This window comes from Amia ocellicauda, chromosome 10 (genome assembly GCF_036373705.1).
Source record: "Amia ocellicauda isolate fAmiCal2 chromosome 10, fAmiCal2.hap1, whole genome shotgun sequence".
NCBI classification, from domain to species: Eukaryota; Metazoa; Chordata; class Actinopteri; order Amiiformes; family Amiidae; genus Amia; species Amia ocellicauda.
In genome coordinates, this window is record NC_089859.1 from 3,828,212 (window position 1) to 3,842,402 (window position 14,191).

Sequence of the window (14,191 nt, forward strand, 5' to 3'; positions counted from 1 at the left end):
ACAAGGCATTTTCGCCCACAGGACTGCCGCATACTGGATGTTTTTCCCTTTTCACACCATTCTTTGTAAACCCTAGAAATGGTTGTGCGTGAAAATCCCAGTAACTGAGCAGATTGTGAAATACTCAGACCGGCCCGTCTGGCACCAACAACCATGCCACGCTCAAAATTGCTTAAATCACCTTTCTTTCCCATTCAGACATTCAGTTTGGAGTTCAGGAGATTGTCTTGACCAGGACCACACCCCTAAATGCATTGAAGCAACTGCCATGTGATTGGTTGGTTAGATAATTGCATTAATGAGAAATTGAACAGGTGTTCCTAATAATCCTTTAGGTGAGTGTATTTCACCAGTGCATTATATTGATAACCCAATCATGTAGCACCCGAACACGCCAGGGGACAGGTCTGTCATGTGCTGGGTCAAGGTCTGCGTGTGGTCAGTCTCTCACGTCTTAACCACAACATCCAAATGTTTCGTGTTTTGCACTGCTTTCCAATTCCTTGTTGCAGGGGCTAATCTGGTTTAAAGTATAAAGCAGATTCAATAACTATAAATCCTGTACATAGTAAATAAAACGCTGTCGCTTGTATGTAACTGTTGAAATGTCCGTCCGCCGAACCCGGAAACGAGTAACCGGAAGCCGCGGAGGCCCGCGCATGCGCTGACGAGGACGCGCTGACGAAGATGGCGGCTGCAGAAAGCAACCTCGACAAGCCCAAATCCGACGCGGAGTCGCCGAAGCTGTCCGAGCTGCTGGACTCCGGCTGGAAGGCGCTGGACGAGGTGGACAGCACCAACGAGCCCACCGGGTCGCACCCGATCCAGGTGAAAATCAAGCGGGCGATTCTGCAGTTAGAGGAAGCCTCTCGGATGGCCACCCAGCTGGACTTGTTCAGGTACCGGTTTAGGCGCACACAACACGGGCGTCCGATTCACTCGAGCCCCCCGGTCCGGCAGAGGCCTAGTGCTCGTTTGATCGCCAGGGTACTATTTTGGTAGAAATGCTGCGGCTAACATGACTGGAATAGCGATCGCCAGCATGTGGGCGTTTGTTAATTACAGCTGAAATACGGAGGGAATAAGCGCACTGTTGACACAGGCAGGGGCCGGACACCGTTATGTGTGGCGAGCCGTTAAACCATTACAGACCGCTGTGATGCACTGTCCGGCCGGGGTGTCAGTGCGTGTTTCGGGGGGCATTGAGTCTCGGTGTGTTTTGCAGCCGCAATGAGGAGCTGGAGGAGATCGCCACGGCCGACCTGAAGTACCTGCTGCTGCCGGCGCTGCTGGGCGCGCTGACCATGAAGCAGGTGAACCTGGCGCAGCGGCTGGAGCAGGTGCGCAAGGCCCGGGTCTACTTCTGGGACTTCCTGAAGAGGAGCCAGGACTACGACATCATGAAGTTCGAGCTGCCCAAGCCGGCGGGCGAGCCGTCGGACGAGGCGGCGGACGAGGCGGCGGAAGAGCTGAGCAGCCGGCCCCCCACCACCAACACCTCCGACCTGATCGCCATGGCTGTCCGGAGGCAGGCCAAAATAGAGAGGTGAGCCGGGCCCAGATAACACACACTGCTGCTACTTTCTTGCCAGATGCTTTCAGATGTCATTTTAACATCAAAGAATCCATATTTGTATTAAAATAAAACCATAATAATGTCTTCAGGGTCTTTCTATCTACTCTCCAGTTGCACAGCTCGTTTATTACATCACACCCTGAGTGGGAGGTGGAGGATGAGGTCAGCAGCGCTGTGGAGTGACGTGGGATGCGTTTTATTTAAGGCATGACTTCATATCTAACATGAAAATAATCGGTGAATAAAATAATGTGATGAAATCTGTGGCAAAATAGATTGTATTGATTTCTGACATTGCATTGTACTTTTTCAATCATCTATTTGTTTACATATGGGGTTTTCCTCTCTTAGTATAAATATATGTTGATATCTACCAGTTCTCGCATCTGGCCCTGAAACCTGGTGCTCAAATGTAGAAAGGGATGTCTGCTTGGAACAGACAGAAATAGATGTAATAAATGGGTCTGAGAACAAAGGTGTGTTACATGCCTGAATGGGTGAAGATACGAAACTGGCGATGGGCTGACACGTGGTGAGAAGAACAGATCAGAGTTGCACTAGAGGAGTTATTGAATGGACCTCACATTAAAAAGAGCAAGATGACACTCAGCAGGAGGGAAGAGGAGTGCGGAAGCTTTGCAGGCGTAACCTGGAAAAGAGGGAGTGTAGATCAAGACAAGAGGATGCATCTCAGGAGGCCTTTGTCCGACGGTGGATTGGCAGGCTGATATAGGTGGTGATGACTACAAAGACTACTGCTCTCATTACAGAAAGGATAAAAAGGGGAATGTCTTCTGCACGGGTAGATGTTGACCGTTCATTCATTCTCGAGATTTTCTATACTTGACCAACAGGTATAAACAGAAGAAGGAGACGGAGGCCAAGCTGTCTGAGATCAAGGCGGCCGTGGACAGTGGGCAGGCAGAGGACGAGATCGTGAGGGACTTCTACCTCCTGAACGTGCGGAGGTGGGTCTCCATCGCGGTGGAGGAGATCGAGAGCATCGACCAGGAGATCGAGATCCTGAAGAGGATGGAAGGACTGAAGAAGGTAGGAAAGTGACGTCACTCATGAACTGAGAGAGACTTATGGAAAGACGTGGACGGTACGATGTTAACGAGACGGACCCGTGTGTAGTAATGTTCACAGTTGAAAATTGTGTGAACAGAAATGCTGAGTGCTGTTTTTGTGTGTAGAACGCTGCCCAGCCATCCCGCGCCCCCCACCACAGACCCCCGATGAAGCCGTTCATCCTCACCAAAGACGCGGTGCAGGCCAGGTGGGTCCTCCCACCTTCTGAACTCTTTCTTAATTGTGACCATAATTTAGTTATATTTGCATCGTTAGATCCTTTTAGAGCTTGGTTCTCCCACGGGAGCTTTGGAAATCACTGTCCTAGAAGTCAATTGACAATGTAGATGGTACTTCTTAAATTATTTGTTCTCCTTACAAGGTGTTATTTGGCCGTTCTGTCACATAGGTATAGAATAGATGGAGGCTTAACAAGACCCTACAGAAACTTGTGCAGACTATATTTGTGTCTGTTATGATCATGTTTTACCCAGGTATCTCAGATGTGAAGGTGAGTTTACATCAATAAATGCATTGAAAGTTGCACGCTGTCGGTCTCTGCACGCTGTCGGTCTCTGCTGCAGTTGGGCTGTAAAGATTAAAGATTCAAAATGGAGAAATGCAACTCTGAACGGACCTCTTGACCAGGAATCGGGCTGAATGCGTGTCATTGTGCTTCTCAGGGTGTTTGGTGCCGGCTACCCCAGCCTCCCCACCATGACTGTGGACGACTGGTACGAACAGCACCGCAAACAAGGAATCCTCCCTGACCAGGGGATCCCCCGCAGTGCAGGTCAGTGGCGTCTGTGCTTCCCAAAGCGTGGCCTGATCAGATCTAGTGTTTTATTTAGACTGGAAAAGTCTGGCTGACTGAAAGTAGCATTGGATCTAGTTCCATGTCTCCCAGCTGATGTGTATCGGTTTATTATTGAGAGATAAAAAGTGTTCCTCAGGGTGTTTTGTGGCAGTTCTGTCTTTGCGCTTCCCTGGGTCGGTACTATGTAGTGATGTGCATGTGGGTAACATCAGATATCCAGCAGGTGTCAGTGTGGTTGAATCACAAACCAACCGAAATATTCAACCTGGGAAAGAAATTGAGGGGAAACTATTTAAAAACTTATTTTACTGTCGCATACTACACAGTGAACTTGTGTTAGTCTTTAAATGAACAGTATTCTATACAATCTTCAGTTCACTTCAAATTCACAGTTTTGTCTTTACATTCTGACATTAAATATTATTTGGGATAATAATCACATTTTAACAGTTTTGTTTTCACGAGCTAAAGTGCCAACATTTTTTATAACAATCACTTCTAAATATCTTTAGCCAAATAAATATGTACAGCTCTGGAAAAAAATAAGAGACCACTCCAAGTTCAGATCTCAGTCTTAATGTTTTCATTTATTATAAATTTAAACTTGAGTAATTTGAACTTTAATGGCACAGGTTTCACCGCAGTGAAGAAGATGACTGTAATCTTGTATTTCACCACAGTGAGAACCGTTCATTGAGAAATATAATGTCGTCTTGGTCCATAATCGCAATGTGGAAAAGCTTCCTTTAAACATTGATTGCATGGTGTAAATCGGTGGTTATGTGCGTGGGTCACCTTGACCCGGACTTTGTGGAGGAACACAGTATTTGCTTCAGTATCAGGTGTGTGTGTCCATGGGAGTCGGATGGTCCTGCCCTCTGAGGAAACGCCAGCTCTGTCGAGCACAAAGAACTACGTGATAAACGTGTTCTGTCCTAAATAAATCACCAGCGATGAAAGCAAACACTCGGCTGGTTACACCCGAGGAAGCATGTGATTGATGAAGAAGTGGTCAAATCATAAGGATGAACTTTGTGAGGCTAATCTCAATTTCCTCAAATGGTCAACTGTTAATACAATTAAACTGTGAAGACTTGTATTAACAGACACAGACCAGCACAAATCATATGGCAAGCCAAATAATCATTTAGAGAGATAGAAATGTGTTTCAAGATATCTTTAAATACTTTGACATCTCGGTTATATCTTTAAACCATTTACAGATATCTAATTAAGGTGCTTTTATAAGATATGTCTAAATGATTTAAATTATTTAAATTAAAGATGTCTCTAAATGATAAATTATAATTTGGCTTGCCGTACAAATCATGGACGGCCCAGTGTAATTGTAGGTAGAGGAGTCAAGACTAGATGAATTTGTGTAAAATGTGTTTGAATGTATATTATAAATGTTTATGTGTGGCAGTAGAGATTTCTGGAGGGGTCTCCGCTCTGCAGAGTCCAGTAGCAGCAGAATTATTCTCACATGGCTGGTTCTGGTGTCAGAGACCTCGTGTTCACACGTTAACTGCTCAATAGCTGTATTGTTGTGACCCTGACGCTATAGCCATGTGTGTGATGTGGTTGTGTCCCGTGTGGGAGACGCGGCGCAGCTCCGTCCTCACCGTCCCTCTGGCCTCTTACAGCCGACCTGGATAGCGAGGAGCGCGAGAAGGAGGAGAAGGAGCGCCAGATCGAGAACGACGACGAGGAGGCCCTGCAGAAAGCGCGCGACTGGGACAACTGGAAGGACACGCACAGGCGGGGCTACGGCAACCGCAAGAACATGGGCTGAGCCCCCCGGCCCCCCGCCACCCTGCTGGACACCTCGCCCCCCGCCGGGACTCGGCCCACAGTCCTCACCAGTGTTTAATAACCTTCAGCACCGTGGCACCGTGGCGCAGAGACGCCGGCTCAGACCGGGTGGCCGATGCATCGATTTGCCTTTGGTGAAGAGATTAATTGACCATTTTTATTTTAGGTTAGTGACTTTCCAGAGATTTGCCGTCACTGCTCGCCTCTTCTACAGTGTAGGTCGTTTGTGTGTGTAAAATAGTGGATCATGAGAATGGGAATGTTACCTCTGTATGGAAAATACCGCTTTTCTCTGGAGAAACGGTTGATTTTCAATGACTATTAGCAGATGTTGAGCCAAGATCATATGAAAGCAGGTCCATTGCCTTCTGATGTGAACATTTCTCAGTGGCTTACTGTTCTGTCTTTGCTTCTCCACAACCGGGTCTTGCTTTGATAAGTGGCTCCTTGGCTTTGCTAATGCTGTAACGTACGTTCAAACATGTCTGTCTGAAGGAAATCGACTCGGTATTTGTGTTTGGGAGTTAGCAGATGTGTAAGTTGTGTAAAAAGCCATTCAGATTGCCATAAGAGGAATCGTGGGACAGGATGTTTTATTGAGTTGCAGTAGTCCCCGAGTGCGGTGAATACTAGAGCACACCTCATGCCGTCTTGCACAGACCATCAGAGTGATTCATCGTGGAGAACGAGAACCATAGTGGTGTTCCTTAGATGTGTTAGCACTTATATATTAAAACTAAAGTGGACTCTATTTATTAAGGGTTTTATATGCAAGTGTGGCTACCATTGTGCTTTAAGAGGAATAACGAGAGCATGGCAGTGCGAGAGGTTTTTAATCTGGTGCTGAAGGTACCAAATAACTCCCCGAACCGGACTTTCCTTTATGAACGCGTACAAGTCCTTGATAAATACAGTCCTTCATCCATCGAAACATGACACATACGAATGCGGAACATTAAGTATCAGATTCCTGCCGATTTGTTACATTTGGGTTAGTTTAAGCGTGTACGAGGACAGATCTGTTTTGTGTGAAATGGATCGTTGGCATCTGATTGCACTAGCAACTGTATTTAAAAACAAATCCTACAGGTGACGTTTTGTAAAGACTGCAGTTGTGCTTTATCAGACTAATTACATTTCATTTTGTACCTGTGTTTAATTATTGTTGGTCCGTAAACAGATTGGAATTTCAAAATCGGTTTCAAATTACTAGATATAAGTTACTGAGCCTTTAAAATACTGCTGTTTGTCTTTGATCATATGTTCACAAACTTCAGACAATTACAGCTGTGGTTTTGAAAGCCAGCGAGAAAATGCGTCCCGTCCAGTTAAGAAGGGATACATCTGGTATCCGCAGTTAATCTAAGGAATCTTGATATCTTTTAATTACTAAATTCAGTGGCCTCTCTATTTTGAGGTCGTATCCACCTGCAATGGATGTTTTTGAGCCAAAAAAAGAAATCGACTTTCTTTTGTGAAGAAACTGAAAGCTGCAGAATTTTGGACACTGTCAAAAATTCTCTGTATAAATTGTTTCCTTTTGCTGAAACATTTGTTTTTGAGTTGGTGCAGTTTTTTAATATATTATGCTGACATGTTTGTTGTATTTTACATTCTATTGTTTCTTTAAATAAAGGGGTTAAACAATGTTTATGTGCATTAGTTGTAAATGGTATTTATTTACTTGTCCCACATTCATTCACTATTTTAGGTCTTAGAATGTCCTGTTATACTGAGTGTAAGATCTGTTGTATTTATTTTTATTTGCAATATATTTTAGGTATTTTATATTAAGTGTATGGATCAGCAAATTATTTTACTCTTCAATAAACAATTTCTAAAATTCTTATACCTTCTAGTTGTCTTAACAAGGCTTTTATATTAATGCCTTTAAAGTGAGTCATATCTTAATGTTGGTGGGGGCTGTTTGAACTGGAAAACAATTTTCCTGGATTTCCTAGCACTTCCTTAAATTATAAACTAAAGGGAAATATAGAGCAGCATCATCCCATCCCAGTGTATAGTCACTGCAGTAAAATACATCACTCGTTATAAAACTGGTATTGTTTAAACTGGTTTATTATCTGTATTGATCTTCAGCATGCATTATTTACAGTCCTAGATGTTTTTTTAGATTAACAATCTGCTTTTCATTGTGGTGTCCCTGCCATTGTTCCAGCACTGTGTTTCTGGTATAGAAGTCATGCAGGAAGTAATTCATGACTAATAGAAAGTTAAACCCTTTTCATTAATGCTCAGCACTGCTGCTGTGATTTACAAATATATAATACAGCAGAATTTGCTTTTATTTAGAACTTACAAAAAATACATTTTCTTTATATATATATATACACACACTCACCTAAAGGATTATTAGGAACACCTGTTCAATTTCTCATTAATGCAATTATCTAACCAACCAATCACATGGCAGTTGCTTCAATGCATTTAGGGGTGTGGTCCTGGTCAAGACAATCTCCTGAACTCCAAACTGAATGTCTGAATGGGAAAGAAAGGTGATTTAAGCAATTTTGAGCGTGGCATGGTTGTTGGTGCCAGACGGGCCGCTCTGAGTATTTCACAATCTGCTCAGTTACTGGGATTTTCACGCACAACCATTTCTAGGGTTTACAAAGAATGGTGTGAAAAGGGAAAAACATCCAGTATGCGGCAGTCCTGTGGGCGAAAATGCCTTGTTGATGCTAGAGGTCAGAGGAGAATGGGCCGACTGATTCAAGCTGATAGAAGAGCAACTTTGACTGAAATAACCACTCGTTACAACCGAGGTATGCAGCAAAGCATTTGTGAAGCCACAACACGTACAACCTTGAGGCGGATGGGCTACAGCAGCAGAAGGCACCGGGTACCACTCATCTCCACTACAAATAGGAAAAAGAGGCTACAATTTGCACAAGCTCACCAAAATTGGACAGTTGAAGACTGGAAAAATGTTGCCTGGTCTGATGAGTCTCGATTTCTGTCAGAATTTGGCGTAAACAGAATGAGAACATGGATCCATCATGCCTTGTTACCACTGTGCAGGCTGGTGGTGGTGGTGTAATGGTGTGGGGGATGCTTTCTTGGCACACTTTAGGCCCCTTAGTGCCAATTGGGCATCGTTTAAATGCCACGGCCTACCTGAGCATTGTTTCTGACCATGTCCATCCCTTTATGACCACCATGTACCCATCCTCTGATGGCTACTTCCAGCAGGATAATGCACCATGTCACAAAGGTCGAATCATTTCAAATTGGTTTCTTGAACATGACAATGAGTTCACTGTACTAAACTGGCCCCCACAGTCACCAGATCTCAACCCAATAGAACATCTTTGGGATGTGGTGGAATGGGAGCTTCGTGCCCTGGATGTGCATCCCACAAATCTCCATCAACTGCAAGATGCTATCCTATCAATATGGGCCAACATTTCTAAAGAATGCTTTCAGCACCTTGTTGAATCAATGCCACGTAGAATTAAGGCAGTTCTGAAGGCGAAAGGGGGTCAAACACAGTATTAGTATGGTGTTCCTAATAATCCTTTAGGTGAGTGTATAAGATAAAGCAATCGTATATAAAAATCCAGTCACACAAACATACAGATTCAACATCCATCAGTTGGGTCATCTCAAATTGCTAAAAAATACCTGAGGCTTCATAGTGATTGATATTTTTAGTGGATTTTTTTATCATGATTTATATAAAGTCCTTGCACTGGACGTGCAGAGAGACCGAGCTGTGCATCCGGTGATGTACCGATACTGTCACAGCACTGAGGAAGGCAGCCAGTGGCTGGAGATCGAAACTGGCTCTGAACGAGCGGCTGTGATGGGAGAAACTTAATTAACGCATCTCTGCATCATCACTGCCGGATAGAACTGCACCGGCCCCGAACTCAGCCACTTCTCACAGCTGGAACCTTCCAGAAGTCTTTTAGACAATGTGTTTGTCATTACAAGTCTTGGTCTCCGTCTTGTCTATAACTCGTCATGATTCCCGTCGCCGCTGGGCTTGACGATCCTGCCGATGAGGAGGATGGAGCCGCTCTTCTTGTCCTGCACCAGGAAAATGAAAGGGTGGTCGGCGTAGAACAGGTTGGGGGACTTCAGCTCCTGTCGGCCGTAGATCTGTTCGTCGAAGGGGTTGCCCTCGGTGTCCAGCTCCAGGGCAGCGGTGTGGAGGAAGGCAGAGAGATGCAGGTCTCTCCGTCCGGTAAAGCCAGAGAAGTCTGCCTTGGTTTTATCCACGGCTTCAGCCAGACCCAGCTCCTTCAGGTGTTTCTAGTAGGAGAAAACAAATCCGGTAATAAATGTATATATACACACAGTGGAGAAAACATATCCATGACCTACAGCAGGGGTTTTCAAACCAGTCTTGGGGTACCCCCTGCCCTGCTGGTTTGTTAGGTCAGTTAAGGATTCAATTAAGCAATTAAGACCTCAGTTGGAACAAAAACCAGGGGGACTCCCAAACTGTTACCCTGAAGTCAACAGTCTGATGCAGTGGCTCCCAGCCCTGGTCCTGGAGCCCCTACCCTGCTGGTTTTTGTTTCAACTGAGCTCTCAATTACTTAATTGAGCTAATAATTTCCTAAATCATAGCCTTCTAACTATTTTAAACAGGTGGGGCTTTAAGTATAGAATTGTATAAAGAACCTAATCTTTTCTTACACAATTTAGAATGTCACATCTAAGCAATTGTTACTTCAATTAAGGTCCAATTAAGTAATTGAGAGCTCAGTTGGAACAAAAACCAGTAAATACTGTTTATTAGGTTGAGTATTTTACATTACGTAAATAAAAACAATTCAATTTTTTATGCTTGTGATTAAAATCATTAAAATGTCAGTCCTTAAAATCACTTAAATTTTTTTTTTTAAATCTTTGTGATTTTAACAAAAACTAAAACAATTAACTTTAAAATAAACGTGCTCAAATCAACAAAACAAACGTGATAAAAGCAAAAACTGCACACCAACAAAAGGGTCAAATACATTGAAAATAACTGAAAATGCATTAAACAAAATAAAAAAAACAATTAAAAAGGAAAAAATAAAAAACAAACAAAAAAGGTCTAATGCATTTTAAATTAAACCCAAAACGGTCAATGTATTTGACAACAAAATATAACAAAACTATACCAAAATCCCTAAACAATGTGATTTAAAAGTTACTAAATCTTTAAAAACAATTAAGATTCGTTTTTTAAAATCTTTTTTTAAAAACAATCATCCTTAAAATCTTTAAAAGATCTTGGACTCGGGCTCCAGCAGGGGGAACTGACCGTCCCCGGAGGTGGGTCCCATCATGGGATCCTGAGCTCCCCCAGATCTTGTATACGCCAGTTCTTATAGGCTTCCTCCTTGCCCCTCTGATGGACCTCCAGATTGACATAGTCTCTTACAAACACCATGCCCCTCCGCGCGATGACAAAAACCAGTAAGGTAGGGGCTCCTCCAGGACAGGTTTGGGAACCCCTGGTCTAACGAACCTCCTTTACTCAGGTGTCACATGACAGACACACACCTGCAGCTCGTGGCTAACGTCCACAGTCACTCTGGGCAGCGACACAGCCACTGCTTTCTCCTGCATGCAGGTGGACCAAGCGCTGAGCTGCTCCTTGGAGAGCATCTTCTCCAGCCTGTCCAGGGGCTCCACGTGGAAAGGCATGATGATCAGCATGCTGGTCTGTTTGAGGCCCAGGGGCATCTCCACAACCTGCAGCTGGTTGGCCTCGTCCTCGTAGTATTTATAGAAAACTGTGCAGAAGAACAGGAAAATTAGGAGGCAATTAAATTGTCTTAAAACTTACCACTGTGTGATGTTGCTGTAGAGAAAGATCTCAAACCCTTTACCTGTGCGATGCATCATCGGCACCGACACCGACTGCCTCTTAGATATCAGGAAGCCTCTCTTATCTACCATGGCGTGGTGGAAGGCTTCCCCCCAATGGGCTGTAAAGAACAAAGGAGCAAGTGAATAACCTTCATTTCTCCATCAACGTTTGCCATGAAATGTATGTTCTACCACAGAGTTTGCTATAGAAGCATCAATTTCACTGGAGTAAGGCCATATGTATGTGCTTCATGGACCTAATTTGTGTTGCGTTTTGTTGAACTTACGTTTGAAGTACACGGCATTGACAAACATGGCCCCATCAGCCCCTGGCAGGTTCCTGGTGACCTCAGTCACTCGGCCTGCTGTGTTTTCAGACGCCCACTGGTTGATGGACTCCAGGGCTTTGCTCTTGTCCCTGAAGTCGATCTCGGAGTGATCGTGCCGGTAGTGCTTCTTGCTTTTCTCCACAAACTGCTGACTCAGACGGGCGGAGGCGTAAACGCGGCTGCCCATCTTCCAGGTCGTCTCGTTGGTCACCTCGCCCAGCAGCTCGGAGAAGGCCGGGTGGAGCGTGTCCTCATGGAGGTCAGCGCTGAGAAGAGACTTCACCTGGCTGGCCGTGCTGTCCTTGGCACCCAGAGTCATCACCCCGAGGGAGGAGGCCACCATGTTTTCGGTCTTCAGAGAGGCATCTTTCAACAGAGTGTGGTACAGATCGAGCCCCAGGGTGACGGTTCTCTGGGACAGCACGGAGGCGGGATCTTTTAGGGCCAATGGCTCTGCGACCACTAGGCCAACAAGAGCGCTTATGACTACAACTGTGAGGGCCATGGCTTCTTGAAACTGACTCTGCCCTGCAAACCAAAGGAGGGAGGGAGAGAGAGAGAGAGAGAGAGAGAAATGCTTAATACAATTCTTAATTCAGCAATCAAAACTTGAAATCTTCATAATAATTCACATGACCCAATGATTTCAAATAGTTATACCTGTGTATGTATAGGACTACATTAGGCTACATCTAATATTACAATTAATTACATTTGTAGTTATTATTTCTAAACTTGATCTTGTTATAATCTTACCAAATATCTTGTATTTTTGTGTAGCTCACGTTTAATTCAATAGCTACTTTTGCTGCAATACATAACCTATTATAAACATTATCAATGTCAATATCCAATTTCCTATTTCTTAGAAACACTAGAACATTCCCAACTGCATCATAGGTGCAAGAAATGCAGCCCAATATTAGCTGAAACCTACTTGTTATCTTAAATAATCCATAGTTCATTGTACTTCATATATACCACTTACACCTTTTTAAAGATCTGCCAATTTGAAATAATCGTAGTTGTGCTTAAACTGCTGTCGGCTCACTTTGCATTGAATTGAAACATGTTTATTTCCATTTCCATTCGTTTCAATGCGCTGACAGTCTTTATCAAGGCCATTCTGAAAGACATAATCACGACACACAATCATCCATTCAATCGTCATGCACTAGTGCAGGTGCTCGGGACTTCACTGGCTAGCGATCACACCGCAGCCTTTGCACTGTGAAGTTCAGATCCTGCACAGTGCATTGACTGCAGGTCGACAGGGACATGTGCAGGCCTGGGTTTACTTGTAGTTAAAGCTTCAGCTCATTTTCCAGAACAACAACTTGAAACAATGTGTCTTTTTTTCAGAAAATAACACTTTTATGATCTTTTACGAATGCATGCCAAATTGCCAATTCAAATTTGTTTTAATTGGAAACAAATACATTTAACAAAAATGCTTAGGCAAATGCTAATTATATTGGTCCTAATTTTATCTTTCAAATTAAAGCATTGGCACCTAACAAAACACAGAAACCAGTCCCTCACATCGCTGACAGGCCAGGCATGCTCGGGGGGCACTGTGCTATATATACCCCGCTGGGAAGCTTCCAGAAGCGCCTCCAAAACCAAACCACAGACCCGACTGATAAACTCCACTGAAATACGGAGATTGCATCAGACGTGTGGGTTATTGCATAATCCACTCATTCTGCCACATATTACAGTTATTCTTACTCTAATATGTGCTGAGGTTTGGTTTTGAAGACGTATTCGCATTACAGTACAGTATTTAAAGCACTATAAAGTGATAAACGGAAAGCAGACATTTAATGATACGACTGACACAGTATAGGCTACATAACAACACTGAAGTTTGAACGAAACTGCACAAATAAACAAAACATCTATTATCAAATAATATGTTATGCAATAAAAACGCATTGCAAAATAATTTAAAAGAACTCCAGTGTAAACCATGATTTCTATTTAATTAGCATACAAAGTTAAGTACCACCATATCAGTTACTTAAAAATAATAAATAGTTGAAGGGTATTTACTAAAAGTCAGGTGTGATTTAGTTTATAACAATTTCTGTGTACATACACAATGGACAATCATTTATACAACACAAATACATCACAGTTTGACACAAATGTATACAGCTCCTATAAGAACATGTAGGGGCCCAGTTATAAGTGGAGTGAGTGTAACAGGGTTCATATGGCCGAGGTTCCTCTTTCTCACTAATAACGGGGAGGCATAGAGAGGCAGCATCACGCACCACCCGTGGCACAAATACAGTTCCAGGAATGGACAGATTACTGCAAGTGTTGTGAAACTCACATCTCAATAGGTCTCCTAGTCTCACTTCTCCCAAACTGTCACCCGCTGTATGACTGGTAACACGGACACAAACAATGAAGCTAGGAGTTGTCCATCATGAGTAAGAGGAGGTGGAGAAGAAGGAGGAGGAGAAGGACATGGTCTTTCTTTTTGTTCCTCTTGTGAGTTCCACCATTGGAGCAGTACTGGGTTTCATTTAAAATGCTTTAGCCAGGTCTAAATCATTAGAGAGTCAACAGGGTTTTGTTCTTGCATTGTTCTAGATATACAGCCAATTGCTGCAGTTGACTGGTGTAGAGGCTGATATATTGATTAAAGGGTGGATGTATTTGATTTGATGTATTACTCGAGCCCTGGTTATGCAATTCTGCTGCTCAAGAGGGCTAGGTTACTGTAGGTTTTATATGCAC

General features: G+C 43.5%; 2 protein-coding genes across 2 annotated transcripts; one reads left to right on the plus strand and one right to left on the minus strand.

The window, feature by feature from the left end:
* The first annotated feature begins 558 nt into the window (after nucleotides 1-558).
* igbp1 (immunoglobulin (CD79A) binding protein 1) lies at nucleotides 559-6,938 on the plus strand. Its single transcript, XM_066714747.1, has 6 exons — nucleotides 559-899; nucleotides 1,226-1,546; nucleotides 2,431-2,626; nucleotides 2,773-2,855; nucleotides 3,331-3,440; nucleotides 5,111-6,938. The coding sequence occupies exons 1-6, from the start codon at nucleotides 688-690 to the stop codon at nucleotides 5,257-5,259; spliced, it is 1,071 nt and encodes a 356-aa protein (XP_066570844.1). The 5' UTR covers nucleotides 559-687; the 3' UTR covers nucleotides 5,260-6,938.
* Nucleotides 6,939-8,630: 1,692 nt separating this feature from the next.
* LOC136759743 (serpin H1-like) lies at nucleotides 8,631-11,962 on the minus strand. Its single transcript, XM_066714748.1, has 4 exons — nucleotides 11,399-11,962; nucleotides 11,132-11,230; nucleotides 10,803-11,035; nucleotides 8,631-9,557 (listed from the first exon to the last, which is right to left on the minus strand). Exons 1-4 carry the CDS (start codon nucleotides 11,943-11,945, stop codon nucleotides 9,255-9,257), a joined length of 1,182 nt encoding a protein of 393 aa, XP_066570845.1. The 5' UTR covers nucleotides 11,946-11,962; the 3' UTR covers nucleotides 8,631-9,254.
* Between the last annotated feature and the right edge of the window lie 2,229 nt (nucleotides 11,963-14,191).

Excerpts from the sequence above, each read along its gene's own strand:
- LOC136759743 (XM_066714748.1), bottom strand. The coding sequence starts at position 11,945 with ATGGCCCTCACAGTTGTAGTCATAAGCGCTCTTGTTGGCCTAGTGGTC. Across the intron at positions 11,231-11,398 it reads CAATGCCGTGTACTTCAAAC|CCCATTGGGGGGAAGCCTTC; the intron begins GTAAGTTCAACA and ends TGTTCTTTACAG. Across the intron at positions 11,036-11,131 it reads GCCGATGATGCATCGCACAG|TTTTCTATAAATACTACGAG; the intron begins GTAAAGGGTTTG and ends TCTTCTGCACAG.
- igbp1 (XM_066714747.1), top strand. The coding sequence starts at position 688 with ATGGCGGCTGCAGAAAGCAACCTCGACAAGCCCAAATCCGACGCGGAG. Across the intron at positions 1,547-2,430 it reads AGGCAGGCCAAAATAGAGAG|GTATAAACAGAAGAAGGAGA; the intron begins GTGAGCCGGGCC and ends CTTGACCAACAG. Across the intron at positions 2,627-2,772 it reads GGATGGAAGGACTGAAGAAG|AACGCTGCCCAGCCATCCCG; the intron begins GTAGGAAAGTGA and ends TTTTGTGTGTAG.